This window comes from Phacochoerus africanus, chromosome 15, assembly GCF_016906955.1.
Source record: "Phacochoerus africanus isolate WHEZ1 chromosome 15, ROS_Pafr_v1, whole genome shotgun sequence".
Taxonomy (NCBI): Eukaryota; Metazoa; Chordata; class Mammalia; order Artiodactyla; family Suidae; genus Phacochoerus; species Phacochoerus africanus.
The window spans coordinates 90,282,458-90,309,025 of NC_062558.1; the positions used below are offsets into that span (position 1 = coordinate 90,282,458).

The 26,568-nt window shown below is 45.2% G+C and overlaps 1 protein-coding gene across 3 annotated transcripts in view; it reads left to right on the plus strand.

The window, feature by feature from the left end:
• Positions 1-26,568, plus strand: part of WDFY4 (WDFY family member 4) — a 280,348-nt gene that overhangs the window by 179,481 nt on the left and 74,299 nt on the right. For all 3 annotated transcript variants that reach the window (XM_047759613.1, XM_047759614.1, XM_047759615.1), the window contains exons 41-44: positions 6,027-6,233; positions 7,583-7,634; positions 10,658-10,821; positions 23,208-23,356. In XM_047759613.1, coding sequence (XP_047615569.1) covers positions 6,027-6,233; positions 7,583-7,634; positions 10,658-10,821; positions 23,208-23,356 — 572 coding nt within the window. The remainder of the gene's footprint in view (positions 1-6,026; positions 6,234-7,582; positions 7,635-10,657; positions 10,822-23,207; positions 23,357-26,568) is intronic.

Consider the following 26,568-nt stretch of genomic DNA (forward strand, 5'->3'; position numbering starts at 1 on the left):
AAAGAACAAATGACTGGGATGACCTGAACTGTTCACAAGGGTGGACGAAGAGGAGGCAGGGCAGAGCAGACAGGGCTTGCTGCCCCTTGAGGGGTTTTGCGTGTTCTAGGGGCAATGGCTTGCCACTGATGAGGGCTGGTTTAGACAGTGAAAACACATCTCTAAGTGTGATTCTGCACAGTCTAGGTAAAGAGTGCTGGCTGTCATGCCAGGGAGACCTCCACTTTAATCTCAGGTCTGCCCCTTCCTAGGCCTGGAATCTCAGCCTCCAGGTCCCTGTCTTAAGACAGGGTAGTACTGCCAACCTGTAAAGATTAAAGAACAAGTGTAGAGCACCTAGACGGTGGCTGGCTGGGAATAGATGTCCCATATGTGGTTATGAAATGGCTAAGAAGTTCATTTTTAGCTGGCATTACAGTCATTAGCAATTTTTTTTTAATCTTTTTGCCATTTCTTGGGCTGCTCTCCCGGCATATGGAGGTTCCCAGGCTAGGGGTCTAATTGGAGCTGTAGCCGCCGGCCTACGCCACAGCTACAGCAACATGGGATCCGAACCGCGTCTGCAAGCTACACCACAGCTCACGGCAACGCCGGATTGTTAACCCACTGAGCAAGGCCAGGGATCGAACCCGCAACCTCATGGTTCCTAGTCAGATTCGTTAACCACGGCACCATGACAGGAACTCCACAGTCATTAACAAATTTTTTGAATGATTGCTAATAATAGAACACAGTAATATTATTAAACCTTTGTGAATTATATTTTTACTTTACAATTTCTCTGTGCCAAAGCCAGTGCTAAATATAATAAAGGTAGAGATGATATTGATACTCCTCTGCCTTGAGTGTTCTTACCATGCATTAGAGGGACCAAGAGTAAAGAAATAACCACAATCAGGCTGATGAGGCCAGTACTAGGGTGTTTTACTGTAAAGAAAGGAGCAGGAAGGTGTAAGGAACTATTGGATGTGCCTGAGGTAGGATGAGGGTTCAAGGAAAGGTGAAACAGTAGTCCCCAAGATCAAGGGAAACAAAATAGGCTCTGATTAACTTCAGCCAAGTAACCCAATCTAAGTCCCCCCATAAATGATGTTTGGGAGCCCACGACATGCCCCTGGGAATAGGGGCTTGTGAGATGTGTAGCCTGAATCCTAGAGACACACAGTCCAGCAATACAGCCCCCCAGGCTGCCCTGTATGACGAGATGGGCCGTTCATGAGACATGCCCAGGGTGGGAGAGGAGGACTGGGGGTAGGTGCACTGTACTGCTGAGTAGGTGTCCTGCTGGCTTATAAGTGGGTGTTACCTATGTCCCTCGGACAGGCCCTTATATGTCAACACCTCACCACTTGAATTCACTGATTTCATTTGTAACTAGCAATATGGCTGATAAATTCAGTTGCCATTGGGGGAGTAATAAGATGAATCATTTAGGATTGCATCCTTTATTTAGGGACATTCTCATCGCATTTGTTCCATTTCAAGAAAGAGGATGTGTTTATCTAAAGTTCCAAATGAGTGTTTATTCAAGAATGTAGCCATTTACCTTCCTGTGGTTGGAAAAGCCTGGAAGATTGGGTTGTGGCTGGGAGAGATGTGCTCTGTGGTACTTCGTGGATTTCTGATGAAATCTGAAAGATTGAAAGTTCATGGGGAAGGACAGACCGCAGCAGAGGCTCTGAGCCCAGAAGGCAAGGGCCTGGCCTCCTGGAACGTCAGCCTTGCTCGTGTTCCATAGCGGGCCTGACTGGGGCTCAGGGAGGACTTAAGAAAGTTGTATAGAGTTTTACTGTTGACTGAGATATTTTTGAGAAAATCAGCACTTGAGGCTAATCCATAAGGATACTTTCCAAGTGTTTAAATATTTAAGACAGATTGTTTCAATATTTAAACGCGTATAGATGTAATCACTGTCTGACAGAGATAATGGGGTCTGGAGCTTTCACCCCACTTTCTTTTAAGGGCAGTACACTTTCCCAGGGCAGACCCCACTCCACTTCCAGAAAAGGAAAGTCCAAGTTCTGGAAAGAAATCAGGCTTTTAAATCTGTCATGTTCTTCAAGGATAGCTCCTCCTAAGAACACTCAGTGAAGTCCTCCCAAGAGAGTGGAGAGAGAGATTCAGGGGCCCCAGCCCACACGGCTCTCAGCCATAGATTGTGTAGGACATCTCTAACTTGCCGTTTTATGGACACTGACTGAGAGGTCACTGGAGATGGCAGGTGTTCACAGCATGACAAGATCATGTTAGCCAGTGCCGTGGAAGTGAACTCAAGCATCACTATATCCCCCATCATCCCAGCACCAGCAAACCTTGCAATTCTGATATTCAGTCTCCTAAATTTTGCATCACTCCAGAAGTACTGGCAAAATCAGGTGCCTCTACTGTGGCCCTGCCCAGATGCCCCTTTGCCATTTCTAATTCTATTCGTTCTCTTCTCTGTGGTCTGGCTGCTCTGGTTCTGCTCTGTTATAGACCCAAACTATCTGTGCTTATACTGAGTCCTCATCATACTGTATAGATATGCCTCATTCTGTCTGTGCTGTTTTTTGAAAATTACAGTTTTTACTGATTAAAGCTTTACAAGAAGCTTTCCACTCCAGAAAAGGCCTTTCTTTTAGTGTGTGAGGGGCATTGCTCTGTCCCACTCTCTTTGGGGCTGTCTAGGGGCCAACAGGTTATTTCCATTTTCACTCAATATCTATATATCCATTAAGTTTTGGTCACAGCTCTTTCAGGTAAAACTATCAGAAACTCAACTCCAGTTGGCTTAGGCAACAAATGAAATGTTTTGTGTTACTGAAAAATCCAGGAGATCAGGCTTCAAGAAAAGCTGGATCCAGGTATTCAAACTCTCCTCAAAGGAATCTGTCTCCTCTCCTCACCTTGCTCTTTCTCTCTTAACACATATACACACACAAAGACACACGTTCATGGAGTTCCTGTCGTGGCTCAGCAGTTAGTGAACCCGACTAGCATCCATGAGGATTCGGGTTCAATCCCTGGCCTCACTCAGTGCGTTAAGGATCCAGCATTGCCATGAGCTGTGGTGTAGGTCGTAGATGCTGCTTGGATCCCGTGTTGCTGTGGCTCTGCCGTAGGTCAGCAGCTACAGCTCTGATTTGACCCCTAGCCTGGGAACCTCCAAATGTCTTGTGTGCAGTCCTAAAAATACAAAAGGACAAAAAAAAAAGACACACGTTCACATAAACATACACACAAATTTATGAGATTACTAATATACTTGAGGCACCAGGGTCCATGGAGGAGAGGGCATGCGAGGCTGGAGTGAACTCACACTCTACTCCCCAGGCTGTAAATCCTAGAACAAGGCAGGGCTCATATAAAGGATGGAAAATCATCTAACTTGTACAAAGGGATAGCCTCATTGCTGCCTGTAGGTTCTATCTGCCTCAGGTACAGATATATCAGGTGCCTTTTCCTGATGCATATAAGGTTTCCTGGAGCAGGGATGGGCAGCCTCGAACATGTATACATACTCCTTCCTCTCTGCAGTCTCCTCTGTATGCTTTTAGATACCACTAGTCCCAATCCCAGGGAATGAGGCCCACTAGCCAACCCTACAACCATTCATCATCCCTAAAGCCAGGGCTGGGGTCAGCCGCATTCCTGCACCAGAGACTGAAAGTAGGGAAGGGCTGATTGCCAAGAGGAAAGTCTCAGTGATGCTACCCAAGAGTTTCTATTTAGCTGAGAGTCACAGCTGCTTCTTACACACCAGCATCACTGCCTCTGTGTTTAGAGTGGCCAGTGACCCACTGGAGGTTTGAACTGAAAGAGGACCTTACCTTGTTCAGAAACACGGGCATTACAGGACACCTTGCAGATGCAGGAACTCAAGACTTTGCTTATTTAATCATTTCACCTCTGCTGTCCTGGGACTGCATGTAACCCTCAATAGTGGACAAAATGACCACTCATTTCTGAGGATCTTATCACTGACACATATCTGTCTTGCTGCAGGTATTCAATACAACGCATTTGCCCTGTGATTAAAAACTCAGGCAGTCATGAACCTCCAGGTTGCATATGTGGAGCCTTGGGATGGAAAGGATGCTCTTAAAAGACTAATTTGAAACCCTAGGTGGACAGCCCAATAGCTTGAGATTGTTTATCCTCTATGAAGCTCAATGTAGATCTACAAATGCAGCAGCAATCTCCATGTATTTGAAATATTTCCTCCAAACAAGTATTTGTTTCATATGACCAAATCCCTCTAAAACACTTTGGATAGTCATTATTTTTCTGGAGTTTTTTATTTTTAATTTTTTAAGTTTTTTTATTTTTGTCTTTCTGTCCTTTTTAGGGCCTCACCCTGTAGCATATGGAGGTTCCCAGGCTAGAGGTCTAATCAGAGCAGTAGCTGCCAGCCTACGCCACAGCCACAGCAATGCCAGATCTGAGCCATGTCTGCAACCGATACCACAGCTCACGACAATGCCGGATCCTTAACCCGCTGGGCGAGGCCAGGGATCAAACCTGCAACCTCATGGTTCCTAGTCGCAACCTCATGGTTCCTAGTCGGATTTGTTTCCGCTTCGCCACGACAGGAACTCCCTCTGGAGTTTTTTAAATTAACAACTGGAGTACTTGTAAAATGCTGTAACTGTTTTGGATATGAATGTAAGAACTGTGGAGAAACAAATCTTGTTTTGAAATAAGGTTTGCTTTATTCACAATACTACTACTAACTGCTTAAGTTGGTTAACACATTAAACTCTTGAAAATATTTTCTCATTTAATCCTTACATAAACCCATGGCATTATTATTGTGGTAAAATTACTAACCAAATTTGACTAATGAGGAAGCTGCGTCTCCTTCAGATTAAATTATGAGTGAAGAACAGATATGTTGTGACAACTCAGGTTCATCTGACACTGAAAACTATGTCCTAAGAACCATACCATCTGTCTTGTTTTTGTGGGAATTTTCAGGCTCTGAGAACAATTTACCCATTCAAATTGGCCCAGATCTACAGGGTCTAGATCTAAGTCTGCCATTCTTTAAAGGAATACCGGTAGAAATCCTGAGTTAATAAAATGATACTGCCCCCTAGGAAAGGAATTAAGCAAACAGGCTTAAAAAGGCTCTGGAATCGGGCAGATTGGATTTCAGTCTCAGCCCTGTCACCTCTTGGTCCTTGGGGAAGTCACTTCTCCTCTCCGAGACTTGGTTTCTGCATGAAAATAATAGGAAGTACTGCAAATTCTAGGTTTCACTCATGGTGCAGAGAAAATGAGATAAGAGTAGGTGAGGGGCTCAGCCTAGTGGATGACAATGAGTTTCTTTTCTCATTATGTTACGTTTATATGGTCTGTTCTTCATGTCATATCAATACTTGTGCGGTGATATAGGAAACTTCAGTCTAGCACACCTAAGCAGTTCAAGGGTGTTGATGTGCTTTGTAGAAGGTTGGAGTTAATAGTCTAACCGAAGGTGTAACAGTCAAGTGCTACATATGCAAACTATGAGGATGTCATATATATTAGGTAGAATTATCTTCATTAACATCAAAGATTTTAGCTTCTCACCACACCTTCAGTCCAGACACTGGAAGGAGTATTTTTAGCATCATTTTGAAGGGTAGAGGATGTGGTAAAATTCCCTGTCCATTTTGAAGAGTAGGGCTCTGGTGATATTCTGTGTCCATTCTATAAAATAGCTGTCCAGTCCACTCTGATGAATAGCATGGGGACCTACCTTTGGGACCTGTTGCTTTCTGCACAGCACCCAGCAGTCACATGGCTCCAAAGGCCAAAGGGAAGATGTTATTCACCTCCTTTAATCTGAATTAAATGGTTTCAAAGCCGACAAACCAGTTTCTTCTCCTGGTCTGGTCTTGGCTCCAGAGAGTATATTACACACCCTGAAGCTGCTTGGGGCTGCCTACAGGGGTGGTTTTCCTTAAGGAATTATGGGGCACTTGGTTTGTTCACCCCAGAAGGTTTGGGGCCAAGCTGGTGAGGGAACGTGTCCAGGGTGACACTGTACTTCTCCTTCCCAGAGGCGGAGATGTGGCAACATCCAGGCAGCCAATGCCTGGGCCAGGATCCAGGAGCAGCTTTTTGGGGAACTGGGCTTGTGGGGTCAGACGGCAGATGCCACACCGTGCCCCCAGTGGGAGCTGGACTGGAGAGAAGGACCTGCTCGTATGAGGAAACGCCTCCGACGCCTGTCTCCACTGGAAGCCCTGAGTCGGGAAAGGCTCAAGGTAGGAATTAGATGCATTGAGACAGGATGCTTCCAGACAGGAAATGTGTAGGGAGGTATCTCCTTAGCTTTTCCATCTCACCTTGTTTTCTTATTGCAGCACTTTGGCATGGGCGGGTAGGAGAGGGAATGTATGCACTCAGCTCTAGGAGAGCTGTTAGGTGTTCTTAATGCTGTTTAACAGGAGAAAAGAATCACTAACTCTTAAGGTGCTTAGAACGGGTGCTACAACTACAGCCTAAAAGAATGAAAAAAATGAGCGAGTGATTCATATCTATACCATCGACGCAGTACCATGCAAGTCTGTTAGAATGATTTAGGCAGAGCCATGTGACGGCTCTGCTTGCCCAAGTTATGTGTCACGGAGCAGTCATAACCAGCATCGCTACAGGCATTATTGTGCCAAGCAAATCCTGTATCAAGTCTTACAGTGGAAATATCTTGAACTCAGCTATTTCTGCATACTTGAGCCAGTGACCCACTTAGTCCAAATGACACTGGGATTGGATTCCCAGGCAGTGGAATCTGGGCAGTCCCTGGGAATTTGCTGTCATGAAGCTTGGACTCCCTGTCAAACGTATATTTTTGCCTTTTAAAGGTTGGAGAATGATCCTTGGGTTGGTAGTGGATGTAAAAGAATCTGCTAAATAATGTTTCATGTCCTGATTTAAGATATTCTAAAAAGCAGACTTCCAAACCCTGAAACACAAGACATTTCCTTCTGCACTACAGTGTTGGGTTTATTCTCTAGTCTGTCTTTTGTCCATGTTAAATCCTTTATAAAACCTAATGAAAAATTATATTTCATATATTCAGTAGACACTTTAATTTTTAATGCGTCGTCAACAAACATCTGGTGGTCTATAGTATTTTTTCTTCGATGCCTTCCTTAGGAAATGGAGGCAGGAAAAATAAGCCTGCAGATGGTGCTGCTGACAAGGCCAAAAGCTGTCTATGGAACCTGGTCTCTGGTCTCTTGGGCTGTCCAGCCCCAGGCCCTGTCCCTGGTCCCCTCTCCAGGGTGGCCTGTACCACAGACATCCAGGATGCTCTCTAGTCCCATTTGGCATTATCTTTGGTAATTACCGTAAATCCTACTTAATGGAAAATTGCGGGTTTTTTCCCCTTTGACTTAGGAACATTAATACTCGCATTTTATTTTGGTCCTATAGGATTTGGTACTTTGCTCCCCTTGCATCTGGGTCTTGAGTGTATGGGTAATTGGAAGGGGTCATAAGTGTGTGTGTGTGTGTGTGTGTGTGTGCGTGTGTGTGTGTGAATCTGTGGAATGGGGGGAGGGGCATGTATGTATCCAGGATTTAATTTCTCTTTTCTCTGGTTTTACTTCAGGAAAGCCAAGACAGAAATGGTGATATTTCTCAAATAAATGTTGAAAACCAAGGTATTCAGTATATCTGTTTTATTTTACTTTTATATTTAGATCAATTCTTGGTTTTATTTAGCATCTTCTTAAAGGTAGGAAGTTAATATTTTCTAGGAAGAAAATGCTTCAAGTCTAGAGTAGGGAGTTCAAGGCCTTCCATACTGCACTCTCCAGAATGAGGAAGGAGGGACCCATTCCAGACCTGGACACTCCTTAAGGAAAGATTTCTTATTTAGGTTACAACAGTGAGAATGTTTTTCAAGAAATCTTGTCAATTTGCTATATGAGGGAAACCTTAAAAATGCCTTTCCAGGGAGTTCCTGTCATGGCTCAGTGGTTAATGAATCTGACTAGGAACCATGAGGTTGCGGGTTCGATCCCTGGCCTCCCTCAGTGGGTTAAGGATCCGGCGTTGCCATGAGCTATGGTGTAGGTTGAAGACATGGCTCAGATCTGGCATTGCTGTGGCTCTGGGGTGGGCCGGTGGCTACAGCTCTAATTAGACCCCTAGCCTGGGAACCTCCATATGCTGCGGGTGCAGCCTTAGAAAAAACAAAAAGACAAAAAATTTTTAAAATCCCCTCCCCAAATACAAACACATGTTCAGTTTGTGACCCAAAACACATAGGAAGAAAAATAGGAAAATGTTTTAGAGCAAAAATGAATGGAACAGATATTTAATACTTATGAGTTCTCTGATTATGAAAAGATACAATGGTCATTATTATTTCTCCAATTAAAAAATACTTTAGGCGTTCCCGTTGTGCCTCAGAGGTAACAAACCTGACTAGTATGCATAAGGATGTGGGTTCGACCCCTGTCCTTGCTCAATGGGTCGGGGATCTGGCTTTGCTGTGGCTGTGATATAGGCCAGCAGTTACAGCTCCGATTTGACCCCTAGCCTGGGACCGTCCATATCCCCCATGTGTGGCCGTAAAAAAAACCCACAAAAAACAAAAACAAACAAAAAAACAGCTTTGAATCACTGTGATGTATATGCTTACACTTTGTGTAATACTCAAGGAGGAATTTGGCTGAGCTGACTCACTGCAAGTCCAGTTTACTTGCAGAGGTCATTTTGGCCTGAACATCTTCAACCCATAACAAGCAAACACACAGACACACAGACTATATATAACTATGTATAAAATTTGTTTCTATCAAAAACTCTGCCTTTTGCTTCAAAAGTTCCCAGTGTGTGAGTTTCATTGTACACTAGGCTAGAGCTAATATCATATCCTTAACCAAATGACAGCTTCCTAGAGGGGTGAGCAGACTTGTCTCATTTGCTGCCATCACCCCAGATTTTGCGTGGAGCTTGCTGGCTGCTGTAACAAAGACCAGAAGTGAGGATCTTAAGCTTTAATCTCAGGTTGATTTGAGGGTCCTGTGGTAGCACAGGACTTGAGATAATATTGTAACACCGATTTTTTGCCTTCTTTTCTTTCCACAGCAAGCCCCACAACCCTAGATCAGAAGGAGAGTCTACCTGCTCTCCATCTCAGAGTGGGTGGTTGCAGAGGGAGCAGTGATAGAAAGCAGGTGCTGATTTTTATGTAGACAACGGCCATGGTCTTCTAAATCCCCATGTCCACTCTAGCAGGGTCCCTGGTCCCCTCCTAGTAGGGAGCTCAGCCAGAGAAGAGAGGGCCATGATTCTCCACCATGCCTTCCTGGGTGCCAGTATCTACACACTATTTTCTCTGCCTGGGGGAAAGCCTCTGATGGCTGTTGCTATGAGCAGCAGGTACTTTCATTCATCCACATGTGAGAGTTCCAGGTGGGGAGGAAGTTAAAGAGATAAGCATCTTGGCACCAAGAAAATGCCCAGGAGTGCCCTGACCTTGCGACCATGTGCAACATGCTGCTTCAGGCAGGTGGATACCCAGGACAGGGCGGAGGAGCAAGATCCAGAGATCCACATAGCTTTGTGCTTAGCTGGCCCCAAATGCACACGCTCAGGAGTACAGCCCCAGGAAATAAGTCTAGATGTGCACACACACGATTGCAGCACAGTAGATGTGGGTAGTATGGAAATAGAAATGAATTGTATCTCTAAAAATTAGGAGATGGGTTGGGTGATTCTAAAAGAGACACACAAAAGATTATTACTCAGCCACTTAAGTTGCTTTCTAAGAACTTATATTGGAATGGGAAATTGTTCATGGTATAATCTTGAGCAAAAAAAAAAAGGAAAGAAAAACTGCAAATTCTTATCATCTTAAAAATTACATATATGTGTGTACATACATATATGTACCTTAAAGTATCAGAAGTTAACCAAATTGTGGCCGGTGAGGACAAATAGCCTGGGGATGAAAAGGTCAGCCTCTGACCTGAGAGAGACTTGGTTCAGATTCTGCTTCTAATTCTTAGTAGCCATATGACTCTGAGCAAAATAATTAGCCTCTGTCAATTTCCTCATTTGTAAAGGAAGAAGTTTACCTACAGCCTGGGCAGAACAAGATGAAAAATGTCATTGACGTATCCAGCACAGAGAAAGTGCTCATTAAATGGGAGCTGTGGTTATTAGCACTCTCTCTGCATACATGCTTGCTGTTTGTTTTACTTCTCACAATTTTTGTATTTCTTCCAAACTCATGGGGTTTTCTAAGTGTTTTTGTTTGTTTGTTTTGTTTTGTTTTTACAATAAGAAGATAATGCTTCCATAATTAGGAAAAAACCCACTCTTTTAAAAGAGTGAACAAAGTGAAGTTCAGAAAAGGTAAATCCTGGGTGACCCTCCGGGAAATTGCTTTACTGACTAATGAAGGTGAACTTTGCAATGTTGCCCTGTGGTCACTGGAGAGCAGCCAGGCCAGGGCACCCCTTCTGGGGTGAATCAACCTGCAGGCGGGTAACAAGGTCGGAGGGTGGTGTCCACTAGCAGAGATGGTGAGGGACACGCTGGTATCCACACCCTTCACAGCTGCTCTGAAACCTTGCAGTCCCCCCCAGAGACTCAGGCCCAGGCTGCACACCGTCCCTCTCGACGCCAGATGGCTCATGCCCACACTGTTTGTCCCTTTATGCTGCTGCAGATGAGTTGACACCAAAGGAAGCCGAGGGCGAGAGGGACGAGTTGGCAGACTGCACCCAGCTGACCTTCTTCCCTGCCTTACATGAAAGCCTGCACTCCGAGGATTTCTTGGAACTGTGTCGGGAAAGACAAGTTATTTTACAAGAACTTCTTGATCATGAAAAGGTAATGCAGCCCATCATGATTATTCTTTAAAGGTCATCAGACATAAGAAAACTAAGCTTTCTGCACTCACATGGGAGGTGATATCTCCATTCACCATAAAAAAAAAAAAAATCAATGAGCAAGAACAACAATACAGTCCTAAATTTGTGGGCATAGAGCAAGGGCAGAAATGCCCCACACATTGCATCAAAATGTTTAGAACATATGAATCAAGCTAATTAGCTATTAAATTCAGTATGTTCAGATGTCCTACATTGACCTTTATAATAACCTTCAAGGCCAGTTTCAAGTTTAGAATTCTTAACTTGCTTCTAGTTCAGCACCTTGCTCTCCTGCTCAGAGCCTGACCACCCTAAGGGATCCATCCTCCACCTGAGTGTGGGCCCTGATGGATGTGTTTGGACACCCTGCCCCATAGGTACCAGCTGTTCCCACACTCCTTACCCTGAAACCAGCTTCCCTTAATCACCATTCAAGCCTAGAAGAAGTACACTCGTGGCACCATCAGCCTTCAGAAGGGTGGACTTGGAGATGAAGTGTGCATGGCCAGGAGGCAGGCTGGACCAGTTAGCAGGGGAAGCCAGGTTTGGGGATGCCAGCAGCGGGACTGTAGGAGGCCAGGCTCTGGGTGTTCACATCCCCTGGGTATGACTGGAGGAGAGTCAGGGGCTCCTTGAAGTATGGGCCCAGGGTAGGACCCCTCTTACACAAGTCTGAGAAAGTATGGAAGACAAAAAAAGACCTGAGCTGAAATCTCAACTAAATGGCCGTTACCTAACCTTTATAAGCCTCAGTTAATTTCATCTTTAATAAGGAGTGTATAGCAACCATTTCACAAAATTCTCATAAGACTTAAATGGGACCATGGAAGTAAGAGACTGATGCAGAGCCTCACACATATGAAGTAGCTCCTTAAAGACCACTTCTTTTCCCTTTCCAAAGGTTGAGTGGTTTAAGGGCTGAGGGGTCCCCCATCTATCTCATCCATCAACTCTTCTATATGGATGTAAGTGAAGAATATACTCCAGCAAAATAGAGGATATGGCAGGATGAGGCCGAAAGCCATGCAAGGACCACACAGAGGTGAAGGCAGGCCTGAGAACTGAGGGTTGAGGAGAGTAGAGATGAACTATGGGCCACTGAGGAAGCAGCTGGATTTCCAGGAGCAGGTGACAAGCTCAGAGAGCCTGTGATGGGCATGAGAAAGGTGCAGAAACTGAAGCATCTCCTTTCTAGGACCAGATTCTTTACACAGACTCCCAGAAGAGTTTGACAACTGGCATTTGTTCCTTCCAGGGTTTGGGTAAAAGGGCTGGTTTGAAGTGCATTGGACAAATGGATGACGGCAAAATTTCTGCCAAGTTGCTTAGCTGCTTTCAGGTTTTCGTAATGGTTCAAGCATCATAGTCCTAGAACAAAAAAGTCCTTATACCCACTTAAGCTACAGCTTTCAGACAGAGAGAAAGTCCCTATCATATCTTGCCATGTGCCTTTGCTCATGTTGGTTTTTCTATCTGCATTGCTCTGCACACTAGACTCCTGGCAGCTGACTCTCCAAAGCCCATCTTGACTGAACTGGGGAGCTGGTCTCTCCCTCATCCCTGCCTCCACTGCTCCTGTGTTCCCTCCTACCCTTGCTCCTGGCCTACAGACTAACCTTTACCACTTCACCTGTCTGCCTCTCTCACTGATGCTCCTTAATGGAGGGACACCCAGGTACCTAACCTCAGGGATGCCTGGAGAAGCCATTCAGTAAACACCAGTGGATGAAAATTTATTACATTCATGTTCATTTTACTTTGTTTATAGAAGTAGTGTACATCTACTGTGTGAAAGTTTAAAAAGTGAGTATGAAGACTTAAATATGTAACATATGCATATATTTATATATGTTTGTATATATATTCATCATACACAGCTGCTGAGTCCTAACAGCTGATAACAATTTGAACATATATTAATATGTTCATATAGGTAAATGCATATTTAGTAAATACGGGAAGCTGTCAATCCACACCTGGCTCGCTGTGTTGGCAGGGACTCCAGGCTGTGCAGACAGGAGCATGTGAAACCCAGCAGGGGCCGAGGCAGGAGCTGTCCTGTTTCCACTTAGTGCTTGGTATCCCCTTGCCGCCTGCCAGGAGGGACCCTCTGGAGTGGAGGGTGGGGCCAAAGGACTGTCAGCTCCCGGGAATGGGAGACTGAACAGCTGCAAGGGCAAGGCAGTTTGTTCTTTGTGTGAGTTGTTTTGATCCATTTCGTTGGGGTATGCTTGTTGTCTCTGACTTCATGGTAAATTGCAGGAGAGATTGTTTCTGATTCAACCTGAGTTCGTGCAGGGTTAGTGGAACCAGACACAGCTGTTCCCTGGAGAAGCAGGTCTAGCAGACCAGCCAGCGCCATAGAGGATAAGGTGGGTGGGGCTCTTACCTGGTCCCAGGCCTACCTCCATCACTTATACTGTGTGTCCTTGACCCAAACTCCATGCCCAACGCAGGGGAGCTCTTGGTGGCTTGTATCTGCTATAATCTCTGTGACCATCGTTCTTCTTTCATCGTACCTTAGGATTTGTTCTCTCACTCCACGAAGAGGTTTATGAACCCTGGTACCTAGGCCATGGCTCTGAGGAAGTGGGAAGGGAGCTGTCAGTGCTAATGAGGAGGTGCTCCTACTTTAAACCAGGTCCCAGCTGGAACTCCTGGATGCTCTTGGGACCCTGTGAGGCCAGGAACTGCAGACATCTGACAAGTGCTGTGCTTGGAGAGAGCTTGGAAAAAATGGGAGAATTCAGGTCTGAGTGGGTCTGTTTCCTGCTGAGAGGGTGGAGAATGAGACAGGGTCAGAGGAGAATCCACGAGAAACCTGACCTGCTAAGATGCAGCCCATTTAGGGCTCTATGCCCACTGCAAAATACAACATTTTGTGGGAAAGAGGGAAGTTACTGGTTTGGGGCCTGAACTGGTGTGTGGTGAGGCCCCTGAATTTAAAGCATGAGGCAGGGAGGAGCTTAGGGAAGCAGGCCTGGGAACTCAAGGATATCCATGGGCTAGAGGAGTGAGCAGTGTCATTCTGGACTGCAGAGCTCACTGGGGAGTGGGCCCTCGTGACTGGCCCCCTCCAGTGTCCACACCTCCACCAGCCAGATTCCCACAGCCCCGCAACCACCAGCCCAGTGCTCTCTTTCAGCCGGAGGCCTCCTCCTGGGTGAGCCCGTGCTTGCGTGTTATCCACAGCCCACTCATAGCCTGGGCCGCCCACAGCACTCTGCTCACTCTGCTGCCAGCATCCCTCTTATTGCGTGGCTCTGTAATTATTTCTGAGTTTGCCTGTGATGTCTCTAAAGGCAGGGACAGGCTGGAATTCATCCTTGTCTCTCCCTTTCCTGACTCATACTATTTATGCTCTGGAAAGATCTGCCAAACTAGAGAACAGCCATGTCAGGGGGCCATCCACATGGAGCCCCCCAGGGGTGCAGGAGAGTGGAGTAGGGGTTCAGGGTTTGGGCAGCCTGCCTGCAGCAGTGACCTGGGTCTGCTCTCACACTCCTGGGGACCTGGCCTGAGGGGTGGCATGCCCTGAGTGTACCTGGTTCATGGGGGAGATCCCTTCCGGGAGCAGGTGAGCTACAGCTGAGCAGGGCCTGGCAGCCTTGCAAATCTACCACTGGGAAAGGAGATACTAGCAATTCATGCCCAGGAGGGCAGCTTGGCATAGGGACAAGTGCTCAGACTAGATGGAGAGCCTGGTTCTGCCCTTTGTTTATCGCTGCTCTTGGCAAAAACGGCAATAGCTGGACATCTGGAGCCCTTGCTTTGGGTGCTTTTTATACGTTTCATCTATTCTCACCACAGCCCTGTGCGGGGGGCTGTTATCATTTCTCTCTTAAAGACGGCAAAACCAGGGCCTATGGGGCTGCTAACTGAAATTGCTCTGATTTCATCTCAGATCTGTTTTATTCCAATCTTTCCCTTCTTTCTCCTGTCTCCCAACCTATTATGTCAGGAAGTTACATAAACTCTCTACCACCCTATCCTTCAGCACCCTTCGCACACTGGGACTGGGACTTCTTGGCCCCAGATCCTCCTCTGCTTCCTTTGCAAAAGTTCTGGTTAATGCTGCCCCAGGCAGTCAGGCCTCCAAGTCCCTCACCATACAGGGACATAGTGTGCCAAGCATGTGCCAACCTGCCTGCTTGCACGTTCCTCAGCCCCAGCTCCTCTGTAACCTCAGTCCTTGTCTGCCATGCTCATTGTCAAGGACAGATGCAGGCAGTCGAGGAAGGAAGGATTGCTGCACTGACCCTGGAACTGTGAATGCATTCAAGCAGACTTGGCAAGTGTGCCTAGGGCACGTGTGTGTGTGTGTGTGTGTGTGTGTGTGTGTGTTGGGGGCAGGCGGGGCGGGTGGTTATTCTTGGCTGTGTTGAGACATTTTGTAGCAAGCATTGTTGTAAGCTGACAACTCCCCTAATTCAGATGTCTCAGTAAGACCTCTTGGGCTTTGAGCTTCTTCTAAGTCTGTGTCTTTCTAAGTCTTTCCACAGAGTGTGTGTGATGGGTGTGCGCTCACACTCAGAACACACGGAGCACCTGCCTTCAAGGGGCCGCACATAAAGCATCCTGGCTTCAGGGGACCCCTGACAAGCCCTGGCTCCTCCTCTCCTGCCATCTCAGAAGCTGGCTTTTATGGCCCTTGCCAGACACAGCCTAGGAGACTCTCGGGCAACTTCCTTCCAGACTTCTGGATGGCTTGTCCCTGACAGAAGCCTCCGGGGGAGGAAGGCAGACCTGGAGCTCAGAATGGCAGCAGCCTAACTCATTTCTTTGTGCGAACATCGGAGCTGTGATCGCCTCCGGCGCTACCTGGGACAGTAATTGTTCTGTGCCACTTTTGTGTCATTGATTAATGATTCCCAGAACCACAAACACATTTCCCTGCAAACAGCTCCGTTTGACACGAGGAGTGGTTTATTTAATGCATGTTAACTGTGGGCTTGTGTCAGCCACTGTGTGGTTGGGGACGATTGCTTGTACCCCCTCCATGGAGCTGCTCCCAGAAGTGAGAGTCAAAACTCACAGAGGAGCTGTTTTTGCATTGCGGATCTTTTTAATTATATGAAAAGCTAAACATTTTTTTTCATACAAGCTCCATATAAAATGTTAGTTTGACCTTAGTAGAAAGGAATCAGCTCAAAGGGAAATTGGCTCTGGACAGCAGGGAGCAGCAGCAAGCTCTTCCTAGGTATTTTTTAGCTGAGGTCATTTGTAGAAAGGGAAGAAGTGTGTTAACTTTTGCACACGGTAACGCCCCCGCCCCGGTGAGTCACCACGACTGACTTTCTAAAGTGCAGAGCTGCCTGTGTTGTCCCTGCCTAACATCTTCTGAGGCTTTGTTTGGTGTACTTTGGGCACGGCCACTTCTGAGCTGGCCCTGTGCTCCTGTGGACTTGCCTCCGTCACCTTTACTTGGGTGCATGTGTATGTACTTATACACACACACACACACACACATATACACACACCTCAGACTTCTTACTCTCTTACTCTAATACAGAACTTCTTATAGTCTCTAAACATGTCCAGGTGGCTCAAGACTTTGTGCCTTGAGTGCGCTACAAGCTCCTGTTGTAACTCAGGAGCATCCATGAGGACGTGTGTTTGATCCTAGGCCTCCCTCAGTGGGTCAGGGATCTGGCGTTGCCATGAGCTGTGGTGTAGGTTGCAGACATGGCTCGGATCTGGCATTGCTGTGACTGTGGTGTAGACTGGCAGCTATAGCTCCAATTGGACCCCCAGCCTGGGAACCTCCATGTGCCTTACTTGCAGCCCTAAAAAAGCAAAAAGAAAAAAGAAAAAAAAAGACTTTGTGCCTTGGAATGTTTCTCCTCTGTTTTTCTCTTCTTAACTCCTAACCCCAGCCTTGGCTCACCCCCTTGGAACCTATAGCTCTGTGGTCACCTCTGCCCCCTCTCCCACCCTGTCTGGGCCAGGCACTCTCTCTGTGCTCCCAGAGCACTTGCATCTCCCTACAACCCCATCTCATGCTCCAGAACAATTGATTTTCTCCCTTTCCTGTTGGACCATGAGCACCAGGGAGATGTGCTTTATCTCCCCATGTGCCTGCGCAGGGCGCACACTAAACAGCTGGGCGTGTCTGTTAAAAGAAAGCACGAGCAAATGAATGAGTTATAGCACCATGCCTGCATGAGATGAGACGTCATCTTCCATAGCTTCACTGGTGTCCATATGTCAGTTTCTCAAAGTAAGGTCTTCAGATAGTCTGTATCAGAATCATCTAGGCTGCCTATGAAAATGCAGATTCCAGGGTGCACTCCGCCAAATCAGAGCATCTGGGAATGCAGCCTTGGGATATGAACTTTAACAAGATACCCAGGTGATTCTCGTTCTTACCAACTTTTCAAATAAATGCATGAGACCCACGAGTCTGGGTTTTATGATGTACAGAGCTGCCCTGGCTAGAAATGTGCTCCAACTTCAGTCAGACCCCAAAGTGCAGATCCTTGGTAAATGCAACTTATGCAACACCCTGTGCTTTGAACAGTCTTCAGGACATGTAATCCCTTTCTCATTACACTGATGCAGTTTCAAATCTTTTGCATTTGGTCTCCCCTGAGCTGGCAGAGAAAGGCTGGAGGCAGGGCTCTTCTCAGGCTTGCAGAAGTGGCACCTGCAGGCAGGCAGGGGGCGCCCCTGCTCCTTGTCTCCCTGAGAAGATGAGTTGCCATCCATCTGCCATTGAGAGATCCACGCATCATATTTCTCCTCAAATTTGCCAAATCGACATTTGAAAAATAGAATCTCTTTATTGTTTCAATACACATCTCTTTGATTACCAGTGTGACTGAATGCTCCATCTAAAAGTGATCAATACAGAAAAAAGCAAGAATGAATATGTATGCATGACTGGGTCACTTTACTATACAGCAGAAATTGGTACAACACTGTAAATCAACTATACGTTAATAAAAATCATTAATTAAAAAATAATACAAGTACTGATAATACCAAGTTTTACAAAAAAAAAAAAATAATAAGAGAAAAAGTCGATGCCCAAGTTCACAGGTGGCCCACATAAATGGAATTGAAATAGCCTCTCTCCTTTTGGATACCTAACTTTTTTCTCAGCAATCTGTGTTTTTTTGAACTAAGAGAATACTTATTCCATACAGCAGTGTGACAGAATGTATTGATAACAAGGTCTAGGTGAGCAAACGTGTGGAAAGAGAACCATGATATGCATGAGGAGGGCTGAAGCTTTCTGGACAGTAGGTTTTGCGCACAAGTAAGTATACTGAATGCACACATTAGCTCTGTTATTGGACACCTGGTATGACAGTTCTGGATCTAACCTTTTCATCTATAAAATTAGGGCATTGCATTAAATTGCAGACTAGTAGTACTGGAAAAATCTTCAAGGAGCCTCCAGTCCACCCTCCCCTTTTGCAGACGGGCACACCGAGGCTGGCTCTAGGAGATCGTGCTGGCGTGTGCATCCACAGAATGTCCAAGAAAATTGCTGCCTCTAGCTTCAGCTCTTGTAGTTTTGGACTTCCAGGCAACTTTTTTCTCATCATACCCTGGGCCACTTGTGGTTGCATACTTATTTATCCACCCACCAAGCGAGATAATATATCATTTAGCTGATCTTAAAAAAGTCTACTTGTGAAGCAGAAGTTCCACTCTTTTTTAAGTGATCAATAGAATCGGGGCATGAGGGATTTCTTAATCATGAGTGAACTTGGTGGTGGAGCCCTTCCAGGGCTCATTTAAATGGAAGGGCAGGTAATAGTTCACTTGGGTTCATTCTCCCATTTTTAAAATGCCATTCTTTTCCAGCAGAATCAATTTTTAAGCTATTAACACAAATCTCACCAAGCATTTTTCTTGTGGTTTGGTTTATTCTGATTGTTACTTAATTCTCCCCAAAGGAAAACACCAGCATATCAAGGGAACGTGCTGCAGCCCCTGCTGTCGGCACCACAGAGCTTGGGCGAGGGTGGGACATCACAGGGAGGGGAGAAGTTGGGAGGTACCTGGGCCTGGGCTGGTGCCCTGGCCCCACATCTGACATTGTGAACTTGAGGATGAGCCATCTTCTGTACAAAGGCATAAGAGAACAAGTTGACACAGCTCAACATAGGAAGCATAAACATCCTCCAGTAATGCCGATGGGAGTGTAAATTAGTGTCACCTTACAGGAGGGCAATCTGGCGATGAATCAGAATGTCCATTGACAGAGGAGTGGAGAAAGAAGGTGTGGTACATATACACAATGGAATAATACTCAGCCATTAAAAGGAAAGAAATAACGACATTTGCAGCAACATGGATGGACCTAGAAATTATCATGCTAAGTGAAGTCAGTCAGACAATGAGACAGCAATATCAAATACTATCACATGTGGAATCTAAAAAAATGACACAGTGAACTTCTTTGCAGAACAGATACTGACTCACACTTGGAAAAACTTAGGTTTCCAAATGAGACAGGTTGGGGGGTGGGGGGATGCACTGAAGGTTTGGGATGGAAGTGCTGTAAAATTTGGTTGTGATGATTGTTATATACCTGCAAATGTAATAAAATTCATTAAGTAAAAAAAAAAGGCAAAAAAAAAAAGAATTTAAAATGTCCACACACTTGACCTGCAATTCTACTTCTAGGCATTAAGCTACAGATTTACTCATGTGTTCAAAGTGACCTGTGTATGAGGATGGTCACTGCAGCACCACTTGTAATGTCGAAACATTTGAAAACACCCCAAGTCGATAGGGGATTTGGTCAAACAAGTGGTGATACATCCAGACAAGGGAATGATCTGCATCATTTAATGAAAGTGTGACGACACTATTAGAAGTGATTTGGAAGGGTCGCCTAGATGGACTGTTAAGGGTAAGAACTAGATGCAAAGCAGGAATTATATGAATATGCTATTTGTGTGAAAAAAGAGAATATGTATAGCACTTATGTATTCATAGACTCTCTTTGGAAGAATATACTTTAGGAGAGACAAAACTTTTCCTCTCCCCTCTCAGAGTCTCCAGCTAGGCTTGAGAATTGAGTTGACAGAAGACAGATTAACAGGAGGAGAAATGCCTACACATTTTATTTTTACAGCTATATGGGAGACTTCACAGGACAATGAAGACCCCAAAAGTGGTTAGGCTTATGTGTTCATGTACTAGGTTGAACTGAAAATAGTGATTGTGAAAAAGTAACTAAAATATACAGGGAGGCTAAAGGAAGAGAACAGTTAGTTTAATAAGGTTCGTTTGTGCAGATTTCTCTCCGCCTTGACTCCGTGTCTCTGGTGATAAGAATATTATTTTCCTCTTGGCAGAAGGGGTTTTATCTCCTGCTTTCGAGAAGAAAAGGGGAGGCCAGAGTGCCCTTCTTATACCTGCTGTGTTTCACATGTCATTAACTCAAAATAATCCTTATGCCTAAATAGCCTATTGTGGAGTGGCATATAGGAAACTGGTACTGGTGGTTGCCTCCAGGCAAGGCTTCTAGGGAAGCTGGGGGACTCCACTCAATTGCCTAAGTCGCAAAGTCTTCAATCTTTCCTTTAGTTATTATTATTATTATTATTTTTTGGTGTTGTTCGTTTTCCTTAGTCTGTCAAGTAGCAGTGCCTGTCTGTTCTACGTCTCCTTGTTTAGAGTCCCCATTTCTCCTCCCACTTCCCTCTGCCACACCCCATCCCAAGCCTTCATCCCTCCACAGGCCCACTGAAATAGCCATGTGACTGATCACCCACCTTCTACTATTGGCTCTTTCCAATCTATTCTTGGCCCAGTAGTGAGTATCACCTTTTAGAAAGGACCCCCGCCATGGTTTCCTATTGCAACTGGAATAAAACCCAACAGCCTTACCAAAGAATCTAAGGTCCCCTGGGATCTGAGCACACCTACTTTCCAGCTTTATCCCAGCCTCACTGACTCTCTTCTGCTGCCCAGATCTACCTTTCCTGCCTCTAGGCTCTGAGCTGGTTGTTATCTTTCCCTGGAATGTTCTCCCATCTTCTCTATGACCGCCCTATTTCTATCCTTCAAGTCTCAGGGTTTGTCTAAAATAATGTTCCCTCCAGGTTTCTCCCTGCCTAATCATTACTGACCTGTTTTGCCTTTTCTCTCAGCAGGTATCACAGTTTGTAACAGTTTATTGGTTGACATGTATGTCTACTATCCATCTTCCCCCAGGAGGGTAGGGCTCTTGTTTATCTTGTCCTTTCCTCTGTCCCCAAAGCCTGGCTCAGGGCCTGCATGTAGTAGGTGCTGAATCCATAACTGTTGAACTGATGAATGTCTGGATGAATGAATGAAGCTGGAAATGAGACCACACTGAACTGTGGCTCTGAAGCTGGTTTAATGGCCAATTACTCTGACGAAGTGGGTGCTAGAAAGGCCGGGATAGCCAGCAGCCTGCAGTAGACTTGTCCTGGATGCCTTGTCCCGGATTGTAATAGTCAGTGCTTCTCTTGGAACATAACCTTTGGTGAATCTTTTTTTTTAACCAGATGCTGCTTTTTCTTTTTTTCTTTTTTTAATTTTAAATGGTTTTTATTTTTTCCATTATAGCTGGTTTGCAGTGTTTTGTCAGTTTTCTACTATACAGTAAAGTGACCCAGCCACACATATATATATATACATTCTTTTTCTCACATTATCCTCCATCATGCTTCATCATAAGTGACTAGATACAGTTCCTAGAGCTATACAAAAGGATCTCATTGCTTATCCATTCCAAAGGCAATAGTTTGCATCTATTAACCCCAAATTCCCAGTCCATCCCACTCCCTCCCCCTCCCCATTGGCAACCACAAGTCTGTTCTCCAAGTCCATGAGTTTATTTTCTGTGGAAAGGGGATCATTTGTGCCATATATTAGATCCCAGATATAAGTGATATCACGTGGTATTTGTCTTTCTCTTTCTGACTTACTTCACTTAGTATGAGAGGCTCTAGTTCCATCCTTTGGTGAATCTTTGCTTTCTGGCCTTGGCCTTCACTTGGACTAATCCCATTAGATGTAGGAGTGTGAGAGCTGGTATTTGGGGCTGCTTTCCAGGTTTCACCACTGCCACTCCATCATTGTCCCCAAAGGTGAGCAGGGAGTTTAGCTTTAATCCCAGGCTCTGCCACTTTGGTGACTGATCTTTGGTAAGATTCTTATTTCTGGACCTCTTTTTTTTTATTTCTAAATTAGAATAGTAAGACCACCCTCGCCCAATTATAAGGATTTTATTGGTTAATATGTGTAAAATTTTTACAGTGGTTATATAGTAGTTAAAAAAATGAGTTCCTCTTTTGAATAACTGGAATGAATACAGAATTACCCTGAAAAAATATTGGCCTTGACCTTACTCTGGTCCTTTTGGGCTCCCACTATCCAGATTCATGTATTCATTCACTTGTTCCTTCGGAGATTTATTCCATGTAAGGACCCACCTAGTCCTTACTTTACATGGAACTCTGGATCATACCAAGACATTATCCCAGGTCAGGGTCCCCATAAAGCTAACTGAACCAGAGATGTGCAAGCAGCAAGTTTTTTGCTAGTGCAGGTCACAGGACTGAGCAAAGAGAGAAGTGGAACTCGGTCTCAGAGAAGGTCTCAGCTGATCCCACAGGAGCTCAGTTGACCTGAATTGAGGCAAAGGGTCTGGCCCTTTCCTCTGCATTGACCAGTTGTTGGGTGCAGACAGCCCCTGGGATGGGGACGTTACCTTTGGCCAGATGTTCTGTTTAGCTGAGGGGAGTTCTAGAAAGCCTCCAAATCTTCAACACCTGAAAGAATGTCCCTGAACCGGAAAGGAGGGAACTGAGTGGAGCTCATGCCTCCTCTGCACATACCTTGGACTAGCCTTGGCCTTGCGGATAGCAGTACCAGTCCAACCCTTGCAGTTCTAGGCAGACCCAGTTCCAGTCCTGGCTCAGCCACTTTCCGGCTGGTTCCTGGATAAGCTCCTTCACCTCTGTAACTGAGGAATGCCTTGTACCTCAAAAACTTTCCATACTGTTTCCTGAGGAATGTTTCTCATGGTTGTGGAGGAGCTTAAAAGTGAGAGTAGAAATGTCGTCATGCTCAATAAACACACTGGCAGCAATAAACACTCATCCACCTGCCTCGTGGGATGGGGGTGACCTTGGGGGGATGAAATAACTAAACAGGGGGTTGTGGGTAGAAGTGCCACTTTAACCGAAAAGCAATACGGCTCAGGGCAGCGGCTCTGCCATTCTCGCAGGGTGCTACCCTCCCCTCCAGGTACCCTGTGGATGGCTGGCCAGGCCCCCCTGCCCTCCATGAGAGGATGGGCATGCTTCACTTGTGTGTGGCCTGACTCTGACACTCTCTCCCTCCCTCTAGGTAACACAGAAGTACTCCCTGGTCATCGTGCAGGGCCACCTGGTCTGTGAAGGGCTCCTGCTCTTTGGCCAGCAACACTTCTACATCTGCGAGAACTTCACGCTCTCTCCCATGGGTGACGTCTACTGCACCCGCCACTGCTTATCCAAGTGAGTGCTCCTCTTCTTCCAGCAGATTCTGCCCCAAACCACAAGCTTCCTTCTCAGCAACCCCCACTCCTACCCCCCGCCCCTTGTTCTTACCGTAGGCTCAGGTTCCAGCCTGTAACTGAGCCATGAGATAAAACAGAAGAAATTTAAGGCATAGGCATCCATGATTGAGGTTCCCCACAGCTAAAATCTGGAGCAGTTAACAATGTGGCAGCTCCTGAAGCTTCTCCTGATGTGGAATGCACTTCAGGACAAGGGCATCCTTCCTTATGTTATCTGAGTAAGAGAATCCAGTCCTATCATCTCACTCATTCACCAGCTTCTCAATTGTTCATTCCTCTGTAAGGTATGTCATGCCCCCTTTGTGCCCACAAGGCACTTGAGTGCAATCAGCAACATAAATAGGTTCTTTTGGAAAGAGTTTGGAGCACATTATCATCAAGGAAAAAAAATAACATGTTATGCGATGACTCTTCAGGGCTCATACGTGGGCAGATGGTGTGGGGCTGGTGTGGTGAGGGACAGCTACTGAAGAAGCAGGCTAAGATCTGGGTCTTGAAGGAGGGGTGAGATTTGGGTAGAAAGTTGAAGAGTTGTTTTTACACCAACTAATATCAGAGGTCTTTGACAGGAAATTCCAGTGTTCTTCTTTCTTTTTTTTAAATTTAAATTACATGTAAGGATAACCTGACCCCCTTGCTATACAGTGGGAAAATAAAAAAAAATATTAAAAAAAATTAAATTTTTGTTTTGTTTGTTTGCTTTTTAGGGCTGCACCTGTGGCATATGGAGGTTCCCAGGCTAGGAAGTCGAATTGGAGCTGTAGCCTCCAGCTTATACCACAGCCACAGCAATGTCAGATCCAAACCCTGTCTGTGACCTACACCACAGCTCATGGCAATGCCAGCTCCTTAACCCACTGAGCAAGGCCAGGGATCGAACCCGCGTCCTCCTGGATGCTAGTCAGATTCGTTTTCACTGAGCCATGATGGGAACTCCATCCAGTGTTTTTCTTTAGGATCAAATGTATTTGGTCTATTTGGATTCAGTCAGTTCTTACTGATTAATTCCCTGGTGTTTATAATGTACAGCCATTCCAAATCAAATTGTGTTTGCATTTTTGCTAAAAGTTCCGTTGTCAAGTTTTATATTTTCATCCCTTTTAAGAAATTTGGATGAAGATTTCTTTATCCAGTTATGAGCCTTGATTTTTCTGGTTGGCCAAGGCTCAGGTGATGATGAGACAACCTCTTCACCCAGGGGCTCTCTAACTTATATTGAATCACCTGGAGGGTTTGTTAAAATATACATCTGGGAGTCATCGTCATCCCACTTTCTAACTTGGTAGGTCTGGGTTGGGGTCTGAGATTTTTAACAAGCTCTCAGCTAATGCTGGTGCTACTGGTCTGGGACCACACTTTGAGAGCCACTGTTTAAAACTATTGACAGAGGAACCAGAGTCTTACCTGTCAGTAACTAAGAAGTTTAACTCCCAGATGTGACATGATTTCCAGCCTGTGTCAGGAAGCAAGAGTTTCAGGAATATGGAAGGATAGATGTCAGCCCACCCTCCTTTGATTTAGGTTTGTTTTAAAATGCTTGGCATTTTTCTTTCTGCTAATTTCCATCTTTTATTCATACCAAACCTTCACAGATTACAGTGAGTCTTCTGTGCTTTTCCAAGGCAGGAGCATAATTAATACTTGGCACACTCAGCCCATCTTATTGCTCATCTTTTATTGATACTGATCAATATGAACAATGGGTCTGCAGATTCGCCTTTCTGAGAGCTGATGAAAGCTTTCCACTCTACCTATATGCATGGCGTGCCTATGTAATGACTCCCATAATCCAGTGCCTCACTCTCCACCTCTGGTTTAAATTGAGTTAGTGTTAGATACAATCTTATTGATTAGGTAGATTGTGTTTATGAGGTGCATGTAATCATGATCAAATTGACTGTATCTGTACTTTTAATAGAAGCCCCGTTGTCAGGTTGGATGTATTTGCTTGATTCGCAATGACAAGGGAGACTTCTCATGTCTGGAAGTGTACTTTTCGAGAATACAAGTAGGAGTGTAGTGAAAAATTACTACTTTGGACCATCATTTGGGAATTGCAAAGGTAATTTTAATCACCATACCTCAAAGAAGTGTTTGTTAACCAGACGGTGCTTTCTCTCTGAACCTTTATCTGCTGCCCTGAGAAACTGCTGGCACTCATGGAGCTGTGGTTCTCAGAGTCAGGCTATTAGATCATGTCAGATCAATGGGGATTAAGTCTTATTTTGACCAGGGAGACTAAAGAAGATACATAAATAAGCCAGTTAAAAATAAAGCGAAGTCAACTCTGAAATGATTCTCTAAAAGACTGCCATCAATTCGAGGAGAGTTGAACATTAGACCTTGAAAGAGACTCCCTGGTGTGCCATAAAAATATCCCAAATGAAACTCAAGAACACTGCCAATCCTCCAGCAGTGGTTGGACTCGTGTTCTTTGGAACTTTCCTCAGAAAGTAAAAACCTTTTTAGAAGGTCACATTTTGCTTTCAGTGGGAGCCCTTCATGGCTGAATAGGGTGACTGTATTAGTTTGCTAGGGCTGTAACCAAGTATCCAAAGCTGGGTGACTTTAAAAAAAACTGGAAATTTATTGTCTTCCAGTTCTGGAGGCTAGAACCCTGCAATCAAGGTGTCAGCAGGGCCGTGCTCCCTCTACAGCTGTAGGGGAAGGTCCTTCCTTCCTCTTCTAGCTGTCAGGGTTTCCTTGGTGGCCCAGGGTTTGCAGATACATCAGTCCAGTCACAGGGGAATCTTCCCTCTGTGTGTGTCTGTCACTGTGTCCAGGGTTCCCTTTTATAAGAGGAAACTAGTCCTACTGGATTAGGGCCTATGGTAATGACCTCAATTTATTACCTCTGTTATTTACCTATTTCTAAATAAAGTCACATTCTGAAGTGCTAGGGATTAGGACTTCTGCACACATCTTTTGGAGGATACCCTTTAACCCATAACAGTGTCTGCCAACCCCACCGTGTATAGCATGAAATCCAAGCCATCCAACTGACGCTTTGTGATGGGATGCTTTTCATCAAATATTTCCTTCACATCAGTCAGCAGTTTTAAGGCATCATTTCTCTGTTGAATTTAATTCAACAAATACTTATTGAACATCTGTCTGTATCAGCAGTGTGGTAGACGCCACAGATGCATA